Source organism: Staurois parvus, unplaced genomic scaffold (genome assembly GCF_062004578.1).
Source record: "Staurois parvus isolate SC_StPar_1 unplaced genomic scaffold, SC_StPar_1.0 ptg000538l, whole genome shotgun sequence".
Classification (NCBI taxonomy): Eukaryota; Metazoa; Chordata; class Amphibia; order Anura; family Ranidae; genus Staurois; species Staurois parvus.
The window spans coordinates 874,019-900,353 of record NW_028318334.1 but is presented as its reverse complement, the minus strand read 5'-3'; the positions used below and the strand labels follow the sequence as shown (position 1 = coordinate 900,353).

General features: G+C 43.5%; 1 protein-coding gene across 4 annotated transcripts in view; it reads left to right on the top strand.

Annotated features, from left to right (window-relative positions):
• DHX58 (DExH-box helicase 58) overlaps positions 1-26,335 on the top strand; it is a 97,918-nt gene that overhangs the window by 22,086 nt on the left and 49,497 nt on the right. For all 4 annotated transcript variants that reach the window (XM_089690626.1, XM_089690628.1, XM_089690625.1 and 1 more), the window contains 4 exons: positions 932-1,136; positions 5,964-6,154; positions 6,788-6,904; positions 18,365-18,494. In XM_089690626.1, the coding sequence (XP_089546752.1) occupies positions 932-1,136; positions 5,964-6,154; positions 6,788-6,904; positions 18,365-18,494 (643 nt within the window). The remainder of the gene's footprint in view (positions 1-931; positions 1,137-5,963; positions 6,155-6,787; positions 6,905-18,364; positions 18,495-26,335) is intronic.

Here is a 26,335-nt window from a genome sequence, read left to right as displayed (position 1 = left end):
CTACAGTGTCCCCACTCTGGATAGAGATGCAAAAGAGACCCCTTCGGACAGCAGCACTATCAGTCTTGGGGGAGGGGATTGTTAGATGTACTAGCAGATTTAGATACACTAACAATTGGAAGCCAAACTCCAGGTCACGCTTTTTAAGCAATTACAGCAAACATTTATTTTTCTTTTGGGATAAAGGTTTTACAAAAATGAATAAAAGTTGGTCATTTTAAGCACCTGCAGTAAATGGTTTGGCTCAACCCCCTAACTGCTACATCTGCAGGACAGCTTGTTCTGTTGAAAAACAACAGGTTTACTGACAGGATTACCAGGTGAAAATAAAAGAAGAAAGCCTAAAAAAAGAAAACATTATCAAAGCATCTGAGAATTAGTAAACTGTAATGTAATAAATGTTTACATTTGGGTTTATGGCTTGGTTCACACCAGTGTGTTTTTTAGTGCTTTTTGCATGGTTTCCAATGAGACATGTTCATGTCTATGCTTTTTTGAGCTGCTACGTTTTTGCAAAGGGTCTATTGTAGCAAAAACACTGCTTTTGTAGCAGTTTTTTGCTACAATAGAGTTCAATGGAGAAGCTGCTGAAATGCATGTAGTGCATTTCTGCTGCCCTTTTGCTGCATTTTTGCTGCATTTTTGCTTTTTTATTCTGCCAAGCAATAAAAAAATTTTCACTTAAAAAAAAAAAAAGATGAAAAATGAAACACAAAACACGGTAAAAACGAAGCAAAAATGCGTGTACAAAAATGAGAAACAAACTGCAGAAAGCACTGCAAAATGGACAAATTGCAAACTGCATTGGTGTGAACGAAGCCACTTTGAGGATAATCAGTGGACATGGTGTGGACATTCAAGTATTTATACTTTCATACTAAGTGGTACATGAGCTTTATAATACTCTCATTTTTCCCCTCATATCTGCTAGGTGCATCTTGTACAACAGCATTACAGCAAGGAGTTTCAGCAGCACCTTAAGGACAAGTACAAAATGATTCCCATAAGTGGCAATACAGATGAGAAAGGCTTCTTTGCACGTTTGGTAAAAGAAAATGATGTCGTCATCTGTACCGCTCAAATCCTGTATAATTCTCTCCAGAATCGCAGTGAAGAAAAGCATGTGGAATTAACAGGTAAGACAATCTTTGAACATAAACCAGGGGGCTAGCACCCAATATGGCAATAACATTTATTTAAAGTGGTTGTAAACCTTTCCATATACCTAGTGATGTGATTGGCCTCAGGTGATACACAGAGGTCAAACAAATACTCCTACATAAGTTGTACCTGTTTGTCTACAGCAGGGGTCCTCAAACTACGGCCCGCAGGCCACATGCGGCCCGCCGAGGCCATTTATCCGGCCCGCCGGCAGGGGCGGGACAGGAAGGGACACTAAGTACAGGGGTGGGCAGGGGGCTGCTGTATCTTACCTGGCTCTGGTTCCAGTCCCACGACGATCCAGTCCAGGAAGCGCTGCTCCTTCATTCACTCCGGCCACTCCCTCACTCCTGCCGCTCAGCTCCGCCTCCTCACTGGTGATTGGGCGCCAGAACTGTAGCTCAGGAAAGGCACACAGGCAGCCAATCACCTGCGAGGAGGCGGAGCTGAGCGGCCCCGCGAACATCGAGTGAGAGAGAGGCCGGAGTGAAGAAGGACAGCTGACAGGTAAGTGTGCCGTGCGGATGGTGCTGCTGCAACCAGGTATGCTGGCTGCAGCAGCACCATGCTGGAGCAGGGGTCAGCAAGTTACGTGTCATTGGTGTCAGTGGGAGGAACAGTGCCCCATCATTGGTGTCACTGATACTAATGATGGGGCATTTTTCCTCCCACTGACACCAATGATGGGGCACTATTCCACCCCCCACTGACTCCAATGATGGGGCACTATTCCACCCCCCACTGACACCAACGATGGAACACTATTCCTTCTCCCACTGACACCAACGATGGAACACTATCCCCCCCCCCACTGACACCAATGATGGGACACTATCCCCCCCACTGACACCAACGATGGAACACTATTCCTCCCACTGACACCAATGTTTGGGACACTATCCCCCCCACTGACACTAATGACAGGGCACTATTCCCCTCCACTGACACAATGATGGGACACTATTCCTCCCACTGACACCAATGATGGGGCACTATTCCCCCCCACTGACACCAATGACGTACTATTCCTCCCACTGACACCAGTGACGGAGCACTATTCCCCCTTACTGACACCAATGACGTACTATTCCTCCCACTGACACCAAAGATGGGACACTATTCTTCCCACTGACACCAATGATGGGGCACTATTCTTCCCACTGACACCAATGATGGGACAGTATTCCTCCCACTGACACCAATGTTGGGACACTATCCCCTTCCGCCACTGACACCAATGACGGGGCACTATCCCCCCCACTGACACCAACGATGGGGCACTATTCCTCCCCCCACTGACACCAATAATGGGGCACTATTCCTCCCCCCACTGACACTAATGATGGGGCACTATTCCTCGAACTGACACCAATGATGGGGTACTATTCCTCCCACTGACACCAATGATGAGGCACGATTCCTCCCACTGACACCAATGATGGGGCACTATTCCTCCCACTGACACCAATGATGGGGCACGTTTCTTCCCACTGACACCAGTGATGGGGCACTATTCCTCCCACTGACACTAATGATGGGGCACGTTTCTTCCCACTGACACCAATGATGGGGCACTATTCCTCCCACTGACACCAATGACGGGGCACTATTCCTCCCACTGACACCAATGATGGGGCACTATTCCTCCCACTGACACCAATGATGGGGCACTATTCCTCCCACTGACACTAATGATGGGGCACGATTCTTCCCACTGACACCAATGATGGGGCACTATTCCTCCCACTGACACCAATGATGGGGCACTATTTCGCTCCATAAGACACACTTGGGGGGAAATGTCTGTGCGTCTTATGGAGTGGCCGGCCCAGTATTCCCGCCGCTGTTGTATGTCCGCAGTCTCTGGTCATCTCCTGTACTGTGTCCGCATTTGTTCATAGTTTGTTTTTTTAAACTATAGTCCAGCCCTCCAACAGTCTGAGGGACAGTGAACTGGCCCCCTGTTTAAAAAGTTTGAGGACCCCTGATCTACAGCCATCTTTTCCCTACGTCCATTCAAAGTGCAGAATTTATACAGGATCTCTCAGCTCTGAAAAGCAGGGGGCGGGGAGCTGAAGTTACATCAGTGAGGAGAGCTCTCAGAGCTGATTGGAGTGAAGGGACACGCCCCCTTCACACAGCACTCAGGAAAAGAGCTGAGGCTGTCAGTCTGCTGGATGCTCCTACCTTGTCACCATTTTTCTCTTGATGTCAGGAAAACTTGTTTGAAGTGATTCATGCTAATAGTAGAGGAACAGGAGAGCAGAGAGAATTGACACTTAGTACTCTGGATTGAGACAGGTACACACTAGGGATACGCTTTTTTTCATATTTCATGTCTGAGGTTTACAACCACTTTAAAGAAAAGACATGCGCAAAATCAAATACTTTATATATACAATGCAGTCTGTGTCATACTGTATTACTGTACCTGGTACAGCAGAATCTAACCTGATTTATATATCTGTTGTTACTGTAAATAATAGAGAATATAAATAACTGTACTCCAACCCCACGGTGCGAGCCCATTGGCTGCCAGTGTTTTCCATGCATCCCACAATACGATTCTTCCTTACAGTTTTATCCACCCTGAGATGTGATCCCTCACTGATCTCGAAACATACGTACAGTTATGTAAGTTTTCAGCTATATATTAATTTCATCACTGATTCCCCCCCCCTTTTTTTTTTTTTTTTTTTACATGAAATTGCTCCAATGTGTATATATGTGCACACGTGCTTCTTGTCACTTAACATTTTCCCCACACCCTTTTTTATGCCTATTAGGTATGTTTTCTTTATATATGTTTTGCAGCTAATCTAACATTTATTGGATTTACCATTGCTCAAATGATGCTTACATCTATGTTGCATTCTATGTATTATGATAAGTGATATCAAGTCATGTGATATCAGTCCCCGCCCCTAGGTTCACTGGGGACAGCCCACATATATGTTCATTACCTGCATTAGTTAGCATATATAAGAGAGGTGAAGACTTCTCAGTATGTTGGCTCTGCGGAAGAGGCTAAGTCCTTGAAACGCGTTAGCCAGTTGGAAATCCATGGTTCCATTGTTTTGGACTTATATGCTATATGGACACTGCTGTGTATTGTGATGTGCCTTTGTTTATATGTCCATTGTGAGTATGATACCTACTTTTTATCCTTTTAATAAATATTCTTTATGATAATGCACTAGGCCATGCGCCCTCTTTTTGCTTTCTTTTGTATCAAGAAACATTTCCGTGTTTGGAGATTACATTTCTTTTTCTCAAGACGTAAAGAGTGCCCCCTTGTCCTCTGTGATGACCTCAGGGTGAATAGCTCTACACCGAGTTCACTATATGAACCACTGATGTATTTATACATGTTGATTATATCCCCCCTTAATCTCCTCTTCTCAAGAGAGAATAAATTCAGTTCCTCTAACCTTTCCTCATAGCTGATCTCCTCCATCCCTCGTATCAGTTTGGTTGCCCTTCTCTGTACTTTCTCTAGTTCTCCAATGTTCTTTTTGTGAATTGGTGCCCAAAACTGAACTGCATATTCCAGATGAGGTATTACTAATGATTTGTACCGGGGTAATATGATATCTCTCTCTCTGGAGTCTATACCTCAATTAATACAAGAGAGGATTTTGCTCGCTTTAGAAACCACAGCTTGGCATTACATGCCATTATTAAGCTTGTGATCTACCAGAACTCCCAGATCCTTCTCCACCATTGATTCTCCCAGTTGTACCCCCCCCTAGTATGTATGATGCATGCATATTCTTAGCCCCCAAGTGCATAACCTTACATTTATCAATATTAAACCTCATTTACCACATAGTTGCCCAATTAAACAGTGCATTGAGGTTGGCTTGTAAGTTGAAGACATCCTGTAAGGACGTTATTCCACTGCACAGCTTGGTGTCATCTGCAAAGACTGAAATGGGATTTTTAATCTCAGACCCTATATCATTTATAAATATATTAAAAAGTAACACTGAACCTTGGGGTACACCACTGACAACCCTAGACCATTCAGAGTATGAATCATTAACCACTACTCTTTGAATACGATCTTTTTAGCCAGTTTTCTATCCATTTACATACAGATTTTTCCAAGCCTGTAGACTTAACCTTACACCTCTTTCATACATCCTCTTTCATATTTTACAAACAAATTGGGGTATATATTGTTTTTTTAAATCAAAGTGTATCTTTTTCCAAAAAATATATATTCATTTTTAAAAACTGCGCATTTCGGTTTTCGGCCAAGTGCATTTTGAATTTTCGGTTTCAGTACCAGAATTCTAATTTCTGTGCACCACTAGGCGAAATGCATCTGAGGTGTTCTCTACAGTTGGAAAGTATGAGCTGAAGCCATCTTTTATCTGTCCTTCTTATATTTATGCAACAATGAGCTGGCATCTGTGGGCGGACAGTCGAAATTTTGTTGAAGTCTACTGGAGTTTGACAATCCCATTTTGGCCTTCCTGCACAAGTTTACTTACATGCCGATTCAAATGATCCAGGTTTGGGGGGCATCTGAGCAGTGTTACTCTTATTGTTTGGGCTACATATCCAAACATGTTAATTGTGAAAACCATATCACATGTCCATATACTGTAAATGCCATAATGCCAACAAACTGCTAATCAGAAAATAAATGTTTTCCTACATATACATTATAAGGAGATACACTATTGATGTACTTTTTATTCTTCTTTTTAATGGGCAGCATATGATACAGTATCACCTGTATGATTTGGTGCTTCATAGTGAAGGGAAGCTAATGATTGTTACTGTTTCCTCAGATTTCACTCTGTTAATAATAGATGAGTGCCACCACACTCAAAAGGATGCCACTTATAATAAGGTGATGCAGATCTATCTTCAGAAAAAGCTCGAAAATGAAAGGAAGCTTCCACAAATCCTGGGACTTACTGCATCCCCAGGGACTGGTGGAGCTAGCAGCTTTAATGATGCTGTGGATCACATTTTACAGGTGAGGCGCAGAAAAAAAAATCAGTATAATAGTCAGTAGTTTTATATACAAAAATGAGTAATTTATTATGTAAACCCTTAAAATACCTACTCAGATTTGGCCCTTTTGGTCCAATAAATATACCATTGAAAGTGTTTTGTTATATCTGCTTAATATTATAAGTGCAAATAATACCTGCTAATACTTCCAGAGATCTGTTCAGCTGATTACTGTCTGAACTCCCTGCCTGTGCTGTTCTGTTATCAGTTACATTGTTCCCAGGTATCCTGAGGGCTACAGAAACCTTTTCCCCCTCTGTTATAGGAAAGAGAAGAGGGGAAGGTTATTGTTGTCCTGTTCTATGCTTTATCTATTGATACATAACAGTGAGCGAGGTTAACATAAAGGGAAAAAAGTTAAACAAAAAAAACAAACTTACGCAGCCACCACATGTAATCACTGGTAAACTTCAGTAATTGACATTTTTGTTCATGGGTTTAGCTACACGTTTTGTTCTGTCCTATTTATATTTGTGCTAAACCACTTGCTGTTCCCAAAGCTCAGTCTGTTAAAGTTTAGAAACCAGGACTGTCACAATATTACACTGAGGCTTGTTATGTTTCTTAATGTATCTGTTACTTTTATATTCTTCAGATTTGTGCTAATCTGGACACGTGGAAGATAATGTCGGCCAAGGTCAACATTGAAGATCTAGAAAGTAAAGCCAGGCAGCCCATCAAACAATATGACTTAGTGCCAGAAAGGGTTGTGGTAATTATCATCAAATTTTTGGTCATTTATTATAGCCTGCAACATGTTTCATTGCTAGCTCACATCCAAGCACCGCCTTTGCTACCTTTTTGTGTTGCTCTTACGGGAGGCATTTTTCCTTTAGTTTGGGGGCAACATACCTGTAAATAACAAAGCCATTTTGCTTTTCTTCAAGGAAAATAGTGGGCTTTTGTTTTGGGACATAGTATTTTAAAGTTTTTATTTTTGATACTATCTTGGTTTGTATTTGTGATGATAGGGATGTTAATTATGAGGTGCTCAAAGTGCACCAATCATTTGCTGACCCTTTATTCTTGCAGTTGCCTTCCAAGCACACCGCCAAATAAATTGAAACGAAAACTAAGTGCAAACTAAGTGCAAAAACAGTGTGCCTCAAAAGCACTTCACACCTACTATAGTTAGGTATAGAGCTGATAAAACCCAAAGGCAGGCAGGCAGGCAGGCAGGACTACAAGCAGAGGCAATGATACTGCACATGGAAGTTGTAGAGGGTGAATACCTCCACAAGCAGGTCCTGCACAGCAAAGCGATGGTAGGACCGCACACAGCCAAGGGAAAGCATGTCTGCCTTTCCTTAGCCACAGTTGCTGACCAGTTTAGCCATAGCATGCAGAGAAAGTTATTGACTGACTCAAAAAGCCTACATCATTTTCCTCCTCCCATGCACAGAGCGGTTTGCCTGGTGCTCCCTCTTCCTCCTCTGCTGAACACCATGCTCCTGAACTCCTGTAGTTGAGGGTAAAGCACAAAATTTTAGCAAAAACGTTTAGTCTCTGCCCTGTGTCTCCACATTTGGGCATTATTATTATACAGGATTTATGTAGCGCCGACAGTTTGCTCAGCGCTTTATATTAAGGTGGGAGTCAATACACAAGACAGTACAGTAACAATACGATTCAATACATGAGGGGTTCGAGGGCCCTACTCCTTGGAGCTTACAGCTGTGGGGGATGGAGTGGTAGGAAGAGTGGAGGAGTTCAGTAATTAGCCAAGGGCGGGGTAGGTTTCCTTGAATAGATGGGTTTTCAGAGTGTGCTTAAAGGTGAGCACAGTAGGTGATAGTCTTATGGATTGGGGTAGGGAGTTCCAGAGGATGGGGGAAGTCCTGGAGACGGGCATGGGAGGAGGAGACCAGGGAGCTTGAGAGTAGGAGGTCTTGTGAGGAGCGGAGAGTACGTTTTGGGTGGTATTTGGAGACAAGATCGGTGATGTAGTTTGGGGCAGTATTATGAACAGCTTTGTACGTCAGTGTTAGCGTTTTTAATTTTATCCGTTGGGCAATCGTAAGCCAGTGGAGGGATTGGCAGAGGGGGGTGGCAGATACGGAGCAGTTAGTAAGGGGGATGAGTCTGGCCGCAGTATTCAAGATGGACTGAAGCAGGGATAGCCTGCGGTGAGGTAAGCCGATGAGGAGGGAGTTACAGTAGTCAAGTCGTGATATAATAAGGGAGTGAATGAGTTGCTTAGTGGTTTCCGGGGTTAGAAACAGTCGTATTTTGGAGATGTTGCGGAGGTGAAGTCTACATGAGTTTGTCGGTAATTGGACCTGGGGCTGGAAGGACAGATTGGAGTCTAGGATGACACCTAGAACTCTGGCTTGAGGGGTGGGACTGATGGTAGTGTTGTTGATCTTGATGGAGAAGTTGGGGGGGGGGGCTGGGGGGAAAACTAGGAGCTCAGTTTTGGAGAGATTTAGTTTGAGGAAGTGGAGTCACATCTAATCTGATATGTCGCTCAGTAGGCTTGTGATACGGGCGGAGACTGAAGGGTTGAGGTGAGGGGTAGAGAGATAGATTTGTGTGTCATCGCCATAGAGATGGTAGTTGAAACCGTGAGAGTTTATCAATTGGCCAAGGGAGAAGGTGTAGATGGAGAAGAGGAGGGGTCTGAGGACAGAACCTTGAGGAACCCCAACCGAGAGGGGGAGTGAAGAGGAGGTGGCAGCATTATAGGTAACACTGAAGGAGTGCTGTGATAGATAGGAAGAGAGCCAGGAGAGAGCGGAGTCTCTGAAGCCAAGAGAGTGTAGTTTTTTGAGGAGGAGGGGGTGGTCGACTGTGTCGAAAGCCGCAGAGAGGTCGAGGAGTAGGAGCACTGAATAGTGGCCATTAGCTTTGGCGGTTAGCAGGTCGTTGGTGAGTTTGAGTAGAGCAGTTTCGGTGGAGTGTAGGGGACGGACGCCAGACTGTAGGGGGTCAAGGAGGTTGTTGTCCGTGAGGTGGGAACTCAGGCGATTATAGACTAATCGCTCTAGGAGTTTGGATGTAAATGGCAGCAGGGAGATGGGCCTTAGGTTGTTCAGATCGGTGGGATCCAGGGAGGGTTTTTTAAGCATGGGAGTGATGTGCGTGTGCTTTAGTGGGGATGGGGAGGTGCCAGTAGAGAGGAAAAGATTAAAGATGTGAGTGAGGGAGCGTAGGATGGAGGAAGAGGGTGATCGTAGGAGTTGTGAGGGAACAGGGTCAAGGGGGCAGGTGGTGAGGCGGGCTTCTGAGAAGACCTTAGTGACCTCTTCAGTAGTAACGAGGTCGAAGGAGTGGAGTGTTGGGAGGGTTTTAGTGTGAGGAATGCTGGGTGGTGTGGAAGTCTGGGCAGTGGCGAGGTCGAAGGAGTGGAGTGTTCAGGGGGTTTTAGTGTGAGGAATGCTAGGTGGGGTGGAAGTCTGAGCAGCGGTGATGTCCCTACAAATTGTGTCGATCTTGTTTTTGAAATCGTTAGCAATCTCGTGGGCGGTGAGTGAGGTACTAGGTGGAGGTGGGGGCAGAGAGTTAAAAGTAGAGAAGAGCCAGCGAGGACTGGAGGAGAGGGTATTAATGAGGGCATATTCTCACTGTTACAAAGCTGTTATGCCCCGGACAATTTTTGCACACCTGGGAGTTTCTGAAGAATATATACTGTATATAAATATACACACACAGTGCAGGAAATAAGTATTTGATCCCCTGCTGATTTAGAATGTTTGCCCACGCACAAAGAAATAATCAGTCTAAAAATCGAATGGTACGTGTATTGTAACACTGAGAGACAGAATAGCAACAAAAAATTCTAACGAAATGCACGTCTAACAAATGATGCACTGATTTGCATGTTCATGGGGGAAATAAGTATTTGATCCCCTATCATTCAGCTGGATTTCTGGCTACCAGGTGTCTTTCATACAGGTAACAAGCTGAGATTAGAAGCAGTCTCTTAAAAGGCGTGCTGCTAATCTCATTTTGTTACCTGTATAAAAGACACCTGTCCATAGGAGCAATCAAACAATCAGATTCCAAACTCTCCACCATGGCAAAGACCAAAGAGCTGTACAAGGATGTCTTTTCTTTTGAATAGGATAGCATTTCTTTTGAATTTTGTGTTGCTATTCTGTCTCTCAGTATTACAATACACCTACCATTCGATTTTTAGACTGATCATTTCTTTGTGAGTGGGCAAACATGCAAAATCAGCAGGGGATCAAATACATATTTCCTTCACTGTATATGTGTGTGTGTATGTATGTATGTATGTATATATATAAATTTTTTTTTTTTTTTTTTACTTTTAAACAGCTGCTTGTGCTTCATGTCTCCATATTTAGGGCTGTCCTCACAGCTGCCAGTTTAGATTCTCGTCACTAACTAAGCTACGTGCACAAAAATAAACATGCTCCATTCAACCCCTTAACAATAAGTTAATACTTGGCTCGATGATTAAGAACAGCAGTATTTTCAGTGGGGAGGTCCAAATCATTAACAAGTTTAGCCAGAATTAGGACTTCCTGCTGTCCATTACCTACCCTAAGATTTAAAAAAAAAAAAGCTCTTTGGGAACTCTTCTGCTTGATATTAACCACTTGCCAACCACCGGCAGTACCTGCGGGCGGCTCGTAGAGGCACAATCATGTACCTGTACATCGACACCTTCATCTGGGTTCAGGGCGTGCCATCTCTCCGCTCCCAGCTGACTCTTGCTGCAAATGGACACAGCAGAATTTGTCAACAGGTTTCAGCCAATTACAGTATTCATGGTTGGGACCTGCTGATCAGCTGTGTCCAATCAAAGCCCAGAGCCCTGTGTTGACAAACACACAGGGCTCTGTACAGAGGGGACAATCTGTATGTTTCTTCTCCCTGCAAGGAACAAACCAATATTTGGTAAAAAGCAGCAAATATTACACACATTAAGGGCTGATTCACACCATAGAAATGCAGTCCAGATGCATATCTGCTTGCACGTTTTTGACACTTTTTTTATGCATTCTGCTTCATTTTTTCCCTTCTTTTTTTCAACTTAAAAAGGACATTCTTATGCATTTTTGTTATGTTTAAGTGCATTCCAGTGCATTTTCTATGCGTTTTACTGCATTCTAGTACAGTTCAGTGCAGTAAAATGTTGCATGTTCTACATTTTATTTCTGGAATGTGAACGCACTGGAACTGCCTGCACTGGGGTGAACTATGCCATTGGAAACCATATAAACTACTATCCATGTTTTTGATGCAAAAAAAAAAAACCACACTGGACTGCATGTGGTGTGAACTGGCCCTAACACTTGTTAGGCACACACTTAACCCCTTGATTACCCTGAGATGTTAACCCCTTCCCAGCCAGTGTCATTAATACAGTGACAGTGTAAAGTGTTATCACTGATCACTGTATTAGTGTCACTGGTGATGTCAGTGTCAGTTAATCAGTTAGTGTACCTCCCAGTTAGAATCAGTTAGTGTCAGATTTCCCATTCCATTATATGTCACTGATCACCGCCATTACTAGTATAAAAAAATAAATAAATACAAATTCCTATATATGTAACATAGTTTGTAGTTCACACAAACTAACCAATATACACTGATTGGGATTTTATTTTACCCAAAATATGTAGCAGAATACATTTTGGACTAAATTTATGAAGAAATTCGATTTTTGTTATAGCAGAAAGTTAAAAAAACTATTGTTTTTTTCAAAATTTTTAGTCATATTTTGTTTATATAATAAAAAATTAATGGCATGGGTGCACAAAATCATGAATAATACATGATTTTGCATTTCTGGGTAGGGGTGCAGGCAAGGCGCAGCCGTGGCTGTCCATCACCAGGTCCCAGCCAGTGATTACTCGCCAGTGCCCAGTGATTGCTGAGCATCTGGGAAGGGGGGGGGGGAGGGGGCGGTGTAGAACTGTTTGTGAACAAAACAGTTCTCTCCCCTGTCAACTCCTGCACATTGTTTTGCATGGCTATGCACAGCACAGCCATGCAAAGCAGGGTGCTTACAGTGAAGCACACAGACACAGCCCCTAGTAAAACGGCACACTGTTAACCCCTTCCTGCCTAGTGCCATTAGTACAGTGTCAGTGCTTTTTATTAGCACTGATCACTGTATTGGTGTCACTGGGGATGTCAGTGACACCAAGTCAGTTCCCCTCAGTGTCAGAATGCCCTCCGCAGTCCCGCAATAAGTCGTTGATCGCCGCCATTACTAGTAAAAATAAAAAACGCTATAACTTTCATGTAAACCAATTAGGTTACACATATTTGGATTTCTTTTAGCAAAGACATGTAGCAGAATACATTTTTTTTTTACATTTTTTACTGGACATGTTTAGAAGCAAAAAATCAAAAATATTGTTGTTTTTCTCTAAATTGTTGGACTTTTTTTTCTATAGCGGAAAAAATTAAAAACGCACAGGCGATCAAATACCACCAAAAGAAAGCTCTATTCATGGGAAAAAAAGCATGTAAATTTAATTTAGGTGCAGCGTTGCATGACCGCACAATCGTCAGTTAAATTAACGCAGTGCCGTAACGCAAAAAATGACCTGGTCAGGAAGCGGGGTAAATCCTCTGGCGGGCAAGTGGTTAAATACCACCAAACAAAAGCTGTATTTGTGTGAAAAAATTATTCAAATTGCATTTGAGCTCAGTGTTGCATGACCACACATTTACTAATTAACCGCTTCCCAGCTGTCCACTGCACATAAACAGCCAGGTGGGAGCTTTGCCGTTCTGAGTGGACGTTCAGAAACGTCCTTCAGAACATGCGCACAAGCGCGGTCTTGGTGTGCCTGTGTCCCTTGAACACAGCTCAACACCGCTTGGCAGAAAAGCCCTCTGATTGGCCCTACTGATCACATGACGGCTATGTCCAATCACAGCCGTCATGTGATGTAAACAAAGCCGCCATTCATTTGAACGGCTCTGCCTCTCCTCACATAGAGCACGTGAGTGAGGAGAAGCAGAGTCGATCAGCGAGTACACACAAGCACATCGCCCACACATCACCCTGTCACAGTGCCAGTGATCCACATCTGTCCCAGTGTCAGCGATCCACATCTGTGATCCACATCTGTCACAGTGCCAGTGATCCACGCCTGTCACAGTACCGTGAGCCACATCTGTCATAGTGCCAGTTATCTACATCTGTCACAGTACTTGTGATCCACATCTGTCACAGTACCTGTGATCCACATCTGTCACAGTGCCAGTGATCTACATCTGTCATAGTGCCAGTTATCTACATCTGTCACAGTACTTGTGATCCACATCTGTCACAGTACCGGTGATCCACATCTGTCACAGTGCTAGTGATCTACATCTGTCACCGTACCCATGATCCACATCTGTCATCATACTTGTGAACCACATCTGTTACAGTGCCAATAATCCACATTTGTCACTGTACCCATGACCAACATCTGTCACAGTACCCGTTATCCACATCTGTTACAGTGCCAGTGATCCACATCTGTCACCGTACCCGTGATCCACATCTCTGATCCACATCTGTCACAGTACCCATGATCTACATCTGTCACAGTGACAGTGACAGTGATCCACATCTGTCACAGTGACAGTGATCCACATCTGTCACAGTACCTGTGATCTACATATGTCACAGTGCCCGTGATCCACATCTGTCACAGTACTCGTGATCCACATCTGTCACGGTGTACCAGTGTAAAATTCACATCTGTCACAGTGTACCAGTGCTCATCCACTTCTGTACCAGTGATCAACATCTGTCACAGCCTACCAGGGTCAAATCCACATCTGTCACAGTTTACCAGTGCTCAATATCTGTCACAGTGTACCTGTTTCAAATCAACATCTGTACCAGTGAACATCAAAATGTCAAAAAAATGATACAGCAGCGAGCAGGCTTTCCAGATACTGAGTATGACAGACGAGAGTAGTGGGGAACTCTCTTTGTCAGACTCAGATTCTGTGTATGAGCCAATTAAAAGCAGTTGGTCAGCAACGGATTCTGTGGAGGAGAGAGTCCATACAAAGAGGTTCAGGAGATCTGAGGAGGAGCAGGCATCCACCAGTAGTGCAGTGGCGAGTACAAGCAGCGCAGCACTCCCAGAAGATAGGCAGGCATCCAAGGGTCATTCCGTTGTCCTGGTGCTCCAGGGCCTTCAAAATTGTGATAGGTAGTCAGCAAAGGAGATGTGTAATTTATGCCTCCAGAATGCCTGTACAGGTGAAACTCAAAAAATTAGAATATCGTGCAATTTATTTCAATAATGCAACTTAAAAGGTGAAACTAATATATCAGATAGACTCATTACATGCAAAGCAAGATAGTTCAAGACGTGATTTGTCATAATTGTGATGATTATGGCTTACAGCTCATGAAAACCCCAAATCCACAATCTCAGAAAATTAAAATATTGTGAAAAGGTGCAATATTCTAGGCTCAAAGGGTCCCACTCTAATCAGCTAATTAAGCCATAACACCTGCAAAGAGTTCCTGAGCCTTTAAATGGTCTCTCAGTCTGGTTCATTAGGAATCATAATCATGGGAAAGACTGCTGACCTGACAGTTGTGCAGAAAACCATCATTGACAACCTCCATAAGGAGGGAAAGCCTCAAAAGGTAATTGCAAAAGAAGTTGGATGTTCCCAAAGTGCTGTATCAAAGCACATTAATAGTAAGTTATGTGGAAGGGAAAAGTGTGGAAGAAAAAAATTGCACAAGCAGCAGGGATGACCGCAGCCTGGAGAGGATTGTCAGGAAAAGGACATTCAAAAGTGTTGGGGACTTTCACAAGGAGTGGACTGAGGCTGGACTCAGTGCATCAAGAGCCACCACACACAGACGGATCCTAGACATGGGCTTCAAATGTCGTATTCCTCTTGTCAAGCCGCTCCTGAACAACAAACAACATTAGAAGCGTCTTACCTAGGCTAAACAAAAACAGACCTGGTCTGTTGCTCAGTGGTCCAAACTCCTCTTTTCTGATGAGAGCAACTTTTGCATCTCATTTGGAAATCAAGGACCCCGAGTATGGAGGAAGAATGGAGAGGCGCACACTGCAAGATGCTTGAAGTCCAGTGTGAAGTTTCCACAGTCTGTGTTGATTTGGGGAGCCATGTCATCTGCTGGTGTTGGTCCACTGTGCTTCATTAAGTCCAGGGTCAACGCAGCCGTCTACCAGGAGATTTTGGAGCACTTCATGCCTCCTTCCGCAGACAAGCTTTATGGGGATGCTGATTTCATTTTCCAGCAGGACTTGGCACCTGCCCAAACTGCCAAAAGCACCAAAACCTGGTTCAATGACCGTGGGATTACTATGCTTGATTGGCCAGCAAACTCGCCTGACCTGAACCCCATAGAGAATCTATGGCGCATTGCCAAGAGAAAGATGAGAGACATGAGACCGAACAATGCAGAAGAGCTGAAGGCCGCTATTGAAGCATCCTGGTCTTCCATAACATCTCAGCAGTGCCACAGGCTGATAGCTTCCATGCACACCAGATTGAGGCAGTAATTGCTGCAAAAGGAGCCCAAACCAAGTACTAAGTACATATGCATGCTTATACTTTTGATATTGTTCTATGTACAATCCTTGTTTTATTGATTGCATGTAATATTCTAATTTTCTGAGATTGTGGATTTGGGGTTTTCATGAGCTGTAAGCCATAATCATCACAATTATGACAAATCACAGCTTGAACTATCTTGCTTTGCATGTAATGAGTCTATCTGATATATTAGTTTCACCTTTTAAGTTGCATTACTGAAATAAATGAACTTTTGCACGATATTCTAATTTTTCGAGTTTCAACTGTAGGTCCTACTTGAATGTTGGGCCTCTGTATATGGCAAGGCTGGAAAAGTCTTACACATGTGGTATCCCCATACTGAGGAGTAGCAGAATGTGTTTTGGGGTGTCATTTTTGGTATGTACATGCTATGTGTTAGAAAAATCTTATAAATGAACAACTTTTTTTCTTAAAACTTGTGAAAAAAAATTACATGTTCAAAAGACTCATTATGCCTCATAGAATATACATTGGGGTGTTTGGAATTACCCACAAAATGACCCCATTTTGGAAAGCATTGTCCTGGTGCTCCAAGGCCTTAAAAAATGTGATCGGTAGTCAGGAAATGTGTAATTTATGTCTCCAGAAAGCCTGTAGGTCCTACTTGGATGTTGGGCCTCTGTATGTGGCCAGGCTGTGGAAAAGTCTTACATGTGTGGTATCCCCATACTCAAGAGGAGCAGCAGAATATATTTTGGGGTGAAGCTGCAAGTATGCATATGCTGTGTGAGAGAAATAACCTGTTAATATAACAGTTGTGAAAAAAAAACACATTTTATTTACTTTCTTCATTTTCCAAAGATTTGTGGGAAAAAAATTACAGGTTCAAAAAACTCATCATGCATCTTACTAAATACCTTGGAATGTCTACTTTCCAAAAAAGGGTCATTTGGGGGGTATTTGTACTGTCCTGGCTTGTTAGACTGGCCATACATGATACAATTTTCTTGAGATTTTTGGTTTAAATTTACCAAAAACCATATAATATGAGGTCAAACCTAACAACACTTTCAAGGTAAATCTAAAGGAAATTGGGCAAAAATTTGACTGAAATTTGTATAGTGTATGGCCAGCCTAATGCAGGCCATAGATAGGTCGAAAAATCGGTCGTTCAAGCGGCCGACGTTACCAGCAACGGTAAAAAAAAATCGGCCGATTTTCATCCCATCTACAGCCGGCAAAAAGTGTCCCTGCAGAGAGCTCCGCTATTTCTTTGACAGTTCCTTGACATTTATAGCGGTTGCAACAATGTATCTATTTGTATCCATTTAGGATACAGATGTTTTTATTCGGAAATAGATACATTGTTGCAACCGCTATAAATGTCAAGGAACTGTCAAAGAAATAGTGGAGCTCTCTGCAGGGACACTTTTTGCCGGACTGGAATTATTCTTCTTCTTCCTCTTCCTCTTCCTCTTCTTCTTCTTATTCTTCTTCTTCTCTCATGCGCAGATTTTTTTTTATCGGTAAAAAATCGGCCGATTTGCCCATCATTGCCGCAAAATCGGCCGATTTTCGACCCATCTATGGCCTGCATTAGTGTCTCAAGAAATGAGATAGGCCGTCAGTACATCAGGTTTGATCAGGTGTATTCAATTTTCAATAATTGGTACGATAGCTTGTAGACTCTTAGGCTGGCCATACACTATACAATTTTCTCTTCAATTTCTGCCCAATTTCCTTTAGATCTACCTTCAACTATGTACTACAAGGGCCTGCCTAATTGGATACAATTGAAAGTGTTGTTTAGGTTTGACCTCATATTATATGGTTTTTGGTAAATCTAAAGCAATTTTCTAAAGAAAATTGTGTAATGTATGGCCAGCCTAACTTCCACACAGACCAAATAATACACACAAATTGGGATTATTTTTACCAAAGCAATGTAGCAGTATACATTTTGGCCCAAATTTATACAAAAAAAATTATTTATTTGCAAAATTTTATAACAAAAACGAACAAATTCTCTTTTTTTTTTTTCAAGTTTTTTGGTCTTTTTTAATTTACAGCGCAAAAAATAAAAAACCCAGTGCCAATTAAATACCACGAAAAGAAAGCTCTATTTGTGTGAAAAAAAGAACAAAAATTTAATTTGGGTACAGTGTTGCATGACTGAGAGCGCTGAAAGCTGAAAATTGGTCTGGGCAGGAAGGGGGTAAAAGTGCCCAGTATTGAGGTGGTTAAAGTAGCACAGTGCTAAATAGCCAAAAATGGCCTGGTCATAAAGGGGTAAAACCTTCTGGTGGTCAAAAGGTTAAAGGTCAGTGATGGGATATGCTGCGTAACAGGGCTTGTTCCCCAACACTTCTCTTTCCTTTGAGTTGTATTCATAGAATGGGAGAGCAGAAGGCAGCAAGAGCAGACCTAAACATTCTTTGTACATTTTCTCTCTTTACCTCTCGCATGAGATTAATGACCAAAAATTGATGCAATAATGAGTTACTCCATACATACTATTCTTCTGGAGGGGAGAACCTAGGTTGCCTCATGTGGCTGCTGCTGGTTGTAGTCTAATGGTAGAAGATGCGTACAGCAAAATGTATTGCTATCTTTTTTAGCTTTCATTATTCTAACAGAATTGTGTTATGAAGAAGTTTAATAATGTGGCATTCTAACACATTTTCCTCTGGTTTAGGATCCCTTTGGAGATAAGCTTAAGTCACTCATGGAAACCATACATGAATATCTTGGTGACAATAACTTTATTAGATCTGACTTTGGCACTCAGCCATATGAACAGAAAGTGGTTGAAATGGAGAAGGAAGGTAAATGTTAAAGCTTAACTTCAGACAAAATGTGAACTATGTTGTTGAGTTCAATATTAGATACCAACTGATTGTAAACCTGTTGAACTACGTTTGTGATGTAAACAATCCTGACAGGATATTGGTAACCTCTCCAGTTTTCTCCATTCTGCAGTTAAGCAATGGTAATCAATTTGCCCCCAGCTTATGGTTGGACGATGGAGGACAACATGTTGATGGAGTGGGCTCTGCTCTCCCTTCTTATAAGCCTGAAGGAGGACAAATAATGGCAGCACTGAATTACAGTAAAGCTGGAATGGCTCAAAGTGCTGTTCCTAACAACTTGTTCTGAAGATATAGCTCCTTGTTTCTATATCTTGAACTAGATGGACTTGTGGACTTTTTTCAACCAGAACAAGGCACCTTTCACACAGGGCAGACCCGTCAGTGGATCTGCCTGCTCAATGGGGAATCTGTCCACTGATCCCCATTGAGCAAGCAGATGACAGGTCCGTGACTGCTCCGCTTATGCAGAGCAGACAGGGACACAGCCCGCTGTCCTCTATGGGCGGTCAGATGGAAACTGAAACATCTGTCTGTTTCCATCTGACTGCCATCTAATCTGATTGACAGAAGGGGAACAGATCCCCATCCATCTCTCTTTGGTGTATCAGATCAGACTGGACGTCGGCAGGTGTAAACGAACACGTCTGTTTAAACCCGACGCTCCATAGAGAATAGAGGTTCCGATCGGGTCTGCCTGAAAAATGGGCAGGCAGTCCCAATCGGAACATTCATGTGAAAGGGGCACTATGTATGTAACAATGGTAAGCACCAAATCCGCTCACACAGGGGCTAGATTTAACAGCACAAGTACAGCTGTTTGTTTCAATAGACTGATTACAGACTGATTCTGTTTGGGAGGATGTTATTCATTATAATCACCTGGTACACTCTCATTGTTCTAATGAGAAAAGATGCAGTGTCTGCATCCCTTTAAAGGTATTTAACCCTTTCACAAAAACTGAAATCTGTAGGGGTTGCCTAAACTTTGATTTGTATCTTAGTGCAGATTCCTGGGATATTCAGTGAACCAATCACACACGCAGGAAATGTTATTTCTGGGTGTATTACTTACACCAACAGTGTAGAGAGAGCCTCCAGGTTACCATATTGCATAGAATTTTACAGAAAATTAAAGTTCTGCAGATTGACAAGGAAATAACATTTTTAATAACATCAAATTACAATATGGCTTGTGTAACAATTGTCCAAGCTATATTTTTTTTTGCTATTTTTTTTTCCGCTATATTTTTTTTCCACAAAAGTGGGGTTACCCATTGAATGGTTAATTCCCTGCATTGCTGCTCTCCTCCAGCAACTTCTCTAACCAGCACAACTCCTTAAGCTCGGGTTCACACTATGTGATGCAGGACACTGCATGCAATTCGCACAGGAATCACACCACATTCCTGAGCTAATGCAAATGTCTGTGTGGCACATTTTGTATGGCTCAAATCGTATTCCATCTGCATCAAAAAGGTGCAGGACCCTTTTTTAAATCTGCACCTTTATGGCAATTTCATTGCGTTTTGCAATCTGTTTTGGAGTGTCATTAATTTATACTTGACACCCAAACCAGATAGCATGAACGCGATGTGACTGCGGTGCAAGAAGCGCACAGGATTCACAGCGTTTCCCGCACCGCATTGGTGTGAACCTCTCCTTAAAGTGTTGTGACTATGCTGACAGTTCTGCTATATGTCCTTGATTGGGGCATACTTTCTGTTATTAAAGACGAACTCCAAGATAGGTTAAAAAAAAAATCACCTATTAGTACACTCCTACACAAAACACTAAACACAAAACATTTGTGAATTCCTTACCATTGAAGAGAAAAGTCTAATTGAGTTTTCAGGAAGTCATCTCTGTAATTCAAGCCAAGGAAGAGGTTGAACAGCAGAGATTACATCATATCCTATCCTGTCCTCTCTCTCTACAGTGCAGGAAAAAGAAACTACATTTCCCATCAACCAATTTCAGTGAGTGTGGCGAGTACACTAGGCCTGTACTTGTTGAATGTGTGCTCGCCCCCTTCAACACAAATCACTCCCCCTCATTCTCCAGCCATACTGCTGAGCAGCTCACACAGCAGGATAGATAGCTGACAATCTTATAAATGTAAAGCATGCATGTGCAAAATGTTTAGTTCTATGTAGTCTACTTTCATGACATATTGAACTTCTAGGTTTTCTATTATTGGCTGTGGCTGCTATCCTCACATGCCATCTCTCCCCCTCCAGCCACAACAGCAGATAAACGAATTGCCCTTACACACTTTATTTAATTATTACCGAACTGTAGACACATGGCCATAATTATATATTACATCCACTGTATTCTGCTGTATTTCAGTATAATAAATATTCCTCCTCCTGTAACTCTGAGATCTTTCTAACAGCACTCAGTGCTTGTATGGTGTATGTGAGCACATCCCTAGCTGCAACACTTAGGGTTACCACCTCAACCGAACACATATTAATTACACAGGTTCTGGGGCTAATTTAATGCAGATAAAGCACTGAGTTTAATTACCACCTTAATCAGCCCCAGAACCTGGGTAAATAATATGTGTTTGATTTTAAAGGGATGAGGTGGCAACCCTACGCAACACAGAAAGAGAGAGCCAGGACATGCTGCTTTACATCGGCACGTGGCGCAAGTAAAGATCGACATGTTAGACAAAAAGCAAAAATAGGGCAGCACTACCTTTACTATCAACTATACTTAGCAATAACAGTGGAACCCTTCCATATTTCCACAATACCGGCCTCTGTGATATGTAGCTTCCCATATAATACACATAAAAATTAAAATAAGACATAATTAACCCCTTCACGCCTAAGGGTAATACAAATCTAAATGCCTAAGCACAATTTTACAACGTTGACATGTGTTTGTAAAACCGTACATATCATCACAGATACTTTGTACATCCAGGTGTATTATACCTTGTTTTTTTTCATGACAAATTGGGCTTTCATTTGGTGGTAAATGGTAATGGATATCTCCTGATTTTTTTTATTATCAAAGGAAAACTGGCCCAAAATAGTAAAAACAAAAATCATTTTTTTAATTTAGCTGTGTGTTTCTTGTTACTACCATAACCTACCACCAAAGAACAACCCAATATAGCTCTTGGCGATCTCCAGCTCTTGGCGATCGCAGCGATACCATATATGTGTGTGTTATTTGTTGTTTGTACCCATAGTACAGCCCAGAAACAATAGTGCGCATTTTGTTTTGTTTTTTTGTTTTTTTACCTAAAACACACTGACACCAAGTTTTTTTAAATCCTGACCTTTTGACCTTGACCTTTGACCCTGACCTTGACCCTGACCTTGACCCAACCACTAACCCTGGCACTGAACTAGATCAAACCTTGATCTAGGTAATTTTTCTTTATTTTTTAATATTTATTTATTTATTTATCTTTTTTTTTTTTTTAACAAAATTTTTTTTTCCCTCTATGCTGGGAGTTAGAGAGATACAATCTATCTCTCTCCTCCATTCATAGAGAGAGAAAAAAACAAGGGGTCCGGGCTGCACAGTGAGGCTATCACAGCGATCATGTGACCGGGAATTGGGAGTCCCGGGTCCCGATCGTTAAAACGGGACCCGGTGCTCTCAGTGACACCGCAGTCGTTGTGCTGGGAGTGCGCCGTGCTCCCAGCACAAAGACAGGTAGGCAATTATGCGGCCCCACGGAAAAAAACCCAGTTCTGTGAGGCCGCATATTCGTGTTACGTCGGCGTCAAGGGGTTAAACAAAACTTAGCAGGGATGGTGGGCACCCTTCCTATAGATATTGGCAATACAATTTTTTATTTTTTTTTGTTAAGCAAATATCTGTAGAGGGGTTCCACCATCCCTGCTAAGTTTAAAAAATTTTTAAAAAAATGTATGGCTTATTCTTATTTTGATGTGTATTACATGTGAAGTCACATATCACTTAAATTATAGCAAATATCTATAGGAGGGTTTCCGCCATCCCTGCTAAATTTTTTCTTTTTATGTCCTCTTTTACTTTGACCGGTATTGTGTTAATATTGAAGTTTTTGAAATTTCCATACATTAGAGGGTTCCACCATTATTGTTAAGTTACTGATTAGTGAGGTACTTTTTTTTTTTTTTTGTGAAAAAAGTGCTTAGCAGCAAGCCTTTTACTGACATTTTTTTAAACTTTACCTATTATACTAAAAATCGGCATGTGGCATAATTAAATATTGGCATGTGGTGAAAGTAAAGTTTGGCAAGAGAAAAAAACATTACTTGCAGCGCTACCTTACTAAGCAATAACTTGACGATAATGCTGGAGCCCTCTAATGTATGAAAATCTCAATAAACATCAATATACCACAGTACAGATCTCTGTGATATGTAACTTCACATAGAATACACATCAAACTTAAAATAGGAACTAAATAAACTTAGCAGTTATGGTGGAAACCCCTTTACAGATAATATCCTATAGATATTTGCAATACAGATTAACTTCAAGTGCAATAGTAACTAAACTGTATCAAATTCAGTGTAACAATCTAAACAAAAAAAAGTGCAAAAAATGGTGAGAACCTCCCAACTAAAAAGTTGTTGCAAGATAATTTGTATTGCAAATATCTGTAAAGGAGTTTCCACCATCCCTGCTAACTTATATTTTTTTTTGTCTTGTTTTAAGTGGATGGTGTCACTAAGGCAGTGGATGTGTCAGCAGAGCAGTTCAGTGGATGGTGTCAGCAGAGCAGTGGATGGGGTCAGTAAGGCAGTGGATGGGGTCCATAGAGCAATGCATGGTGTCAGTAGGGCAGTGGACGGTGTTAGTAGGGGAGTGGATGGTGTCAGTAGGACAGTGGACGGTGTCAGTAGGGCAGTAGACGTGTCACAAAAAGGACAGATTTAACCCCACAGCTGCTGGGGAGGGAGCCAAGTGGGAGGATCACAATTAATCCCTCAATGGCCAGACACCTTTACTATGTAACCAGCAGCCACTTCTTGAAGCTCGCAGTTACTTTACACCAGTCATGCCTCAGTCAGTGTGGGGAGTGGGAAGCTGACATGTGGAGGGAAGAGGAAGATGCAGGATGGTATGGAGCGGCAGTGACAGCTGACATGTGGAGGGAAGAGGAAGATGCAGGATGGTATGGGGCAGCAGTGACAGCTGACATGGGAGGGAAGAGGAAGATGCAGGATACTATGGGGGGTGGCAGTGACAGCTGACATGTGGAGGGAAGAAGAAGATGCAGGATAGTATGGGGCAGCAGTGACAGCTGACATGTGGAGGGAAGAGGAAGATGCAGGATGGTATGGAGCAGCAGTGACAGCTGACAGGTGGTGGGAAGGGGAAGAGGAAGATGCCGGATACCATGAGGGGCAGCAGTGACAGCTGACATGTGGAGGGAAGAGGAAGATGCAGGATGGTATGGGGTGGCAGTGACAGCTGACATGTGGAGGGAAGAGGAAGATGCAGGATGGTATGGGGTGGCAGTGACAGCTGACATGTGGAGGAAAGAGGAAGATGCAGGATGGTATGGGGCAGCAGTGACGACTGACAAGTGGAGGGAAGAGAAAGATGCATGATACTATGCGGTGGCAGTGACAGCTGACATGTGGTGGGAAGGGGAAGATGCAGGATACTATGGGGGGCAGCAGTGACAGCTGACATGTGGAGGGAAGAGGAAGATGCAGGATACTATGGGGCGGCAGTGACAGCTGACATGTGGAGGGAAGAGGAAGATGCAGGATGGTATGGGGCAGCAGTGACAGCTGATATGTTGAGGGAAGAGGAAGATGCAGGATACTATGGGGAGTGGCAGTGACAGCTGACATGTGGAGGGAAGAGGAAGATGCAGAATGGTATGGGGCAGCAGTGACAGCTGACATGTGGAGGAAAGAGGAAGATGCAGGATACTATGGGGGTGACAGTGACAGCTGACATGTGGAGGGAAGAGGAAGATGCAGGATGGTATGGGGCAGCAGTGACAGCTGACATGTGGAGGGAAGAGGAAGATGCTGGATGGTATGGAGCGGCAGTGACAGCTGACAGGTGGTGGGAAGGGGAAGAGGAAGATGCCGGATACCATGAGGGGCAGCAGTGACAGCTGACATGTGGAGGGAAGAGGAAGATGCAGGATGGTATGGGGTGGCAGTGACAGCTGACATGTGGAGGGAAGAGGAAGATGCAGGATGGTATGGGGCGGCAGTGACAGCTGACATGTGGAGGAAAGAGGAAGATGCAGGATGGTATGGGGCAGCAGTGACGACTGACATGTGGAGGGAAGAGAAAGATGCATGATACTATGCGGTGGCAGTGACAGCTGACATGTGGTGGGAAGGGGAAGATGCAGGATACTATGGGGGGCAGCAGTGACAGCTGACATGTGGAGGGAAGAGGAAGATGCAGGATACTATGGGGCGGCAGTGACAGCTGACATGTGGAGGGAAGAGGAAGATGCAGGATGGTATGGGGCAGCAGTGACAGCTGATATGTTGAGGGAAGAGGAAGATGCAGGATACTATGGGGGGTGGCAGTGACAGCTGACATGTGGAGGGAAGAGGAAGATGCAGAATGGTATGGGGCAGCAGTGACAGCTGACATGTGGAGGAAAGAGGAAGATGCAGGATACTATGGGGGTGACAGCTGACATGTGGAGGGAAGAGGAAGATGCAGGATGGTATGGGGCAGCAGTGACAGCTGACATGTGGAGGGAAGAGGAAGATGCTGGATGGTATGGAGCGGCAGTGACAGCTGACATGTGGTGGGAAGGGGAAGAGGAAGATGCCGGATACTATGAGGGGCAGCAGTGACAGCTGACATGTGGAGGTAAGAGGAAGATGCAGGATGGTATGGGGTGGCAGTGACAGCTGACATGTGGAGGGAGGAGGAAGATGCAGGATGGTATGGGGCGGCAGTGACAGCTGACATGTGGAGGGAGGAGGAAGATGCAGGATGGTATGGGGTGGCAGTGACAGCTGACATGTGGTGGGAAGGGGAAGAGAAATATGCCGGATACTATGAGGGGCAGCAGTGACAGCTGACATGTGGAGGGAAGAGGAAGATGCAGGATACTATGGGGGGTGGCAGTGACAGCTGACATGTGGAGGGAAGAGGAAGATGCAGGATGGTATGGGGCAGCAGTGACAGCTGACATGTGGAGGGAAGAGGAAGATGCAGGATACTATGGGGGTGGCAGGCAGTGACAGCTGACATGTGGAGGGAAGAGGAATATGCAGGATTGTATGGGGCAGCAGTAACAGCTGACATGTGGAGGGAAGAGGAAGATGCAGGATGGTATGGAGCGGCAGTGACAGCTGACATGTGGTGGGAAGGGGAAGAGGAAGATGCCGGATACTATAAGGGGCAGCAGTGACAGCTGACATGTGGAGGTAAGAGGAAGATGCAGGATGGTATGGGGTGGCAGTGACAGCTGACATGTGGAGAGAGGAGGAAGATACAGGATGGTATGGGGCGGCAGTGACAGCTGACATGTGGTGGGAAGGGGAAGAGAAATATGCCGGATACTATGAGGGGCAGCAGTGACAGCTGACATGTGGAGGGAAGAGGAAGATGCAGGATACTATGGGGGGTGGCAGTGACAGCTGACATGTGGAGGGAAGAGGAAGATGTAGGATACTATGGGGCGGCAGTGACAGCTGACATGTGGAGGGAAGATAAGGATGCAGGATGGTATGGGGCGGCAGTGACAGCTGACATGTGGAGGGAAGATAAAGATGCAGGATGGTAGGGGGCGGCAGTGACAGCTGACATGTGGAGGGAAGATAAAGATGCAGGATGGTATGGGGCGG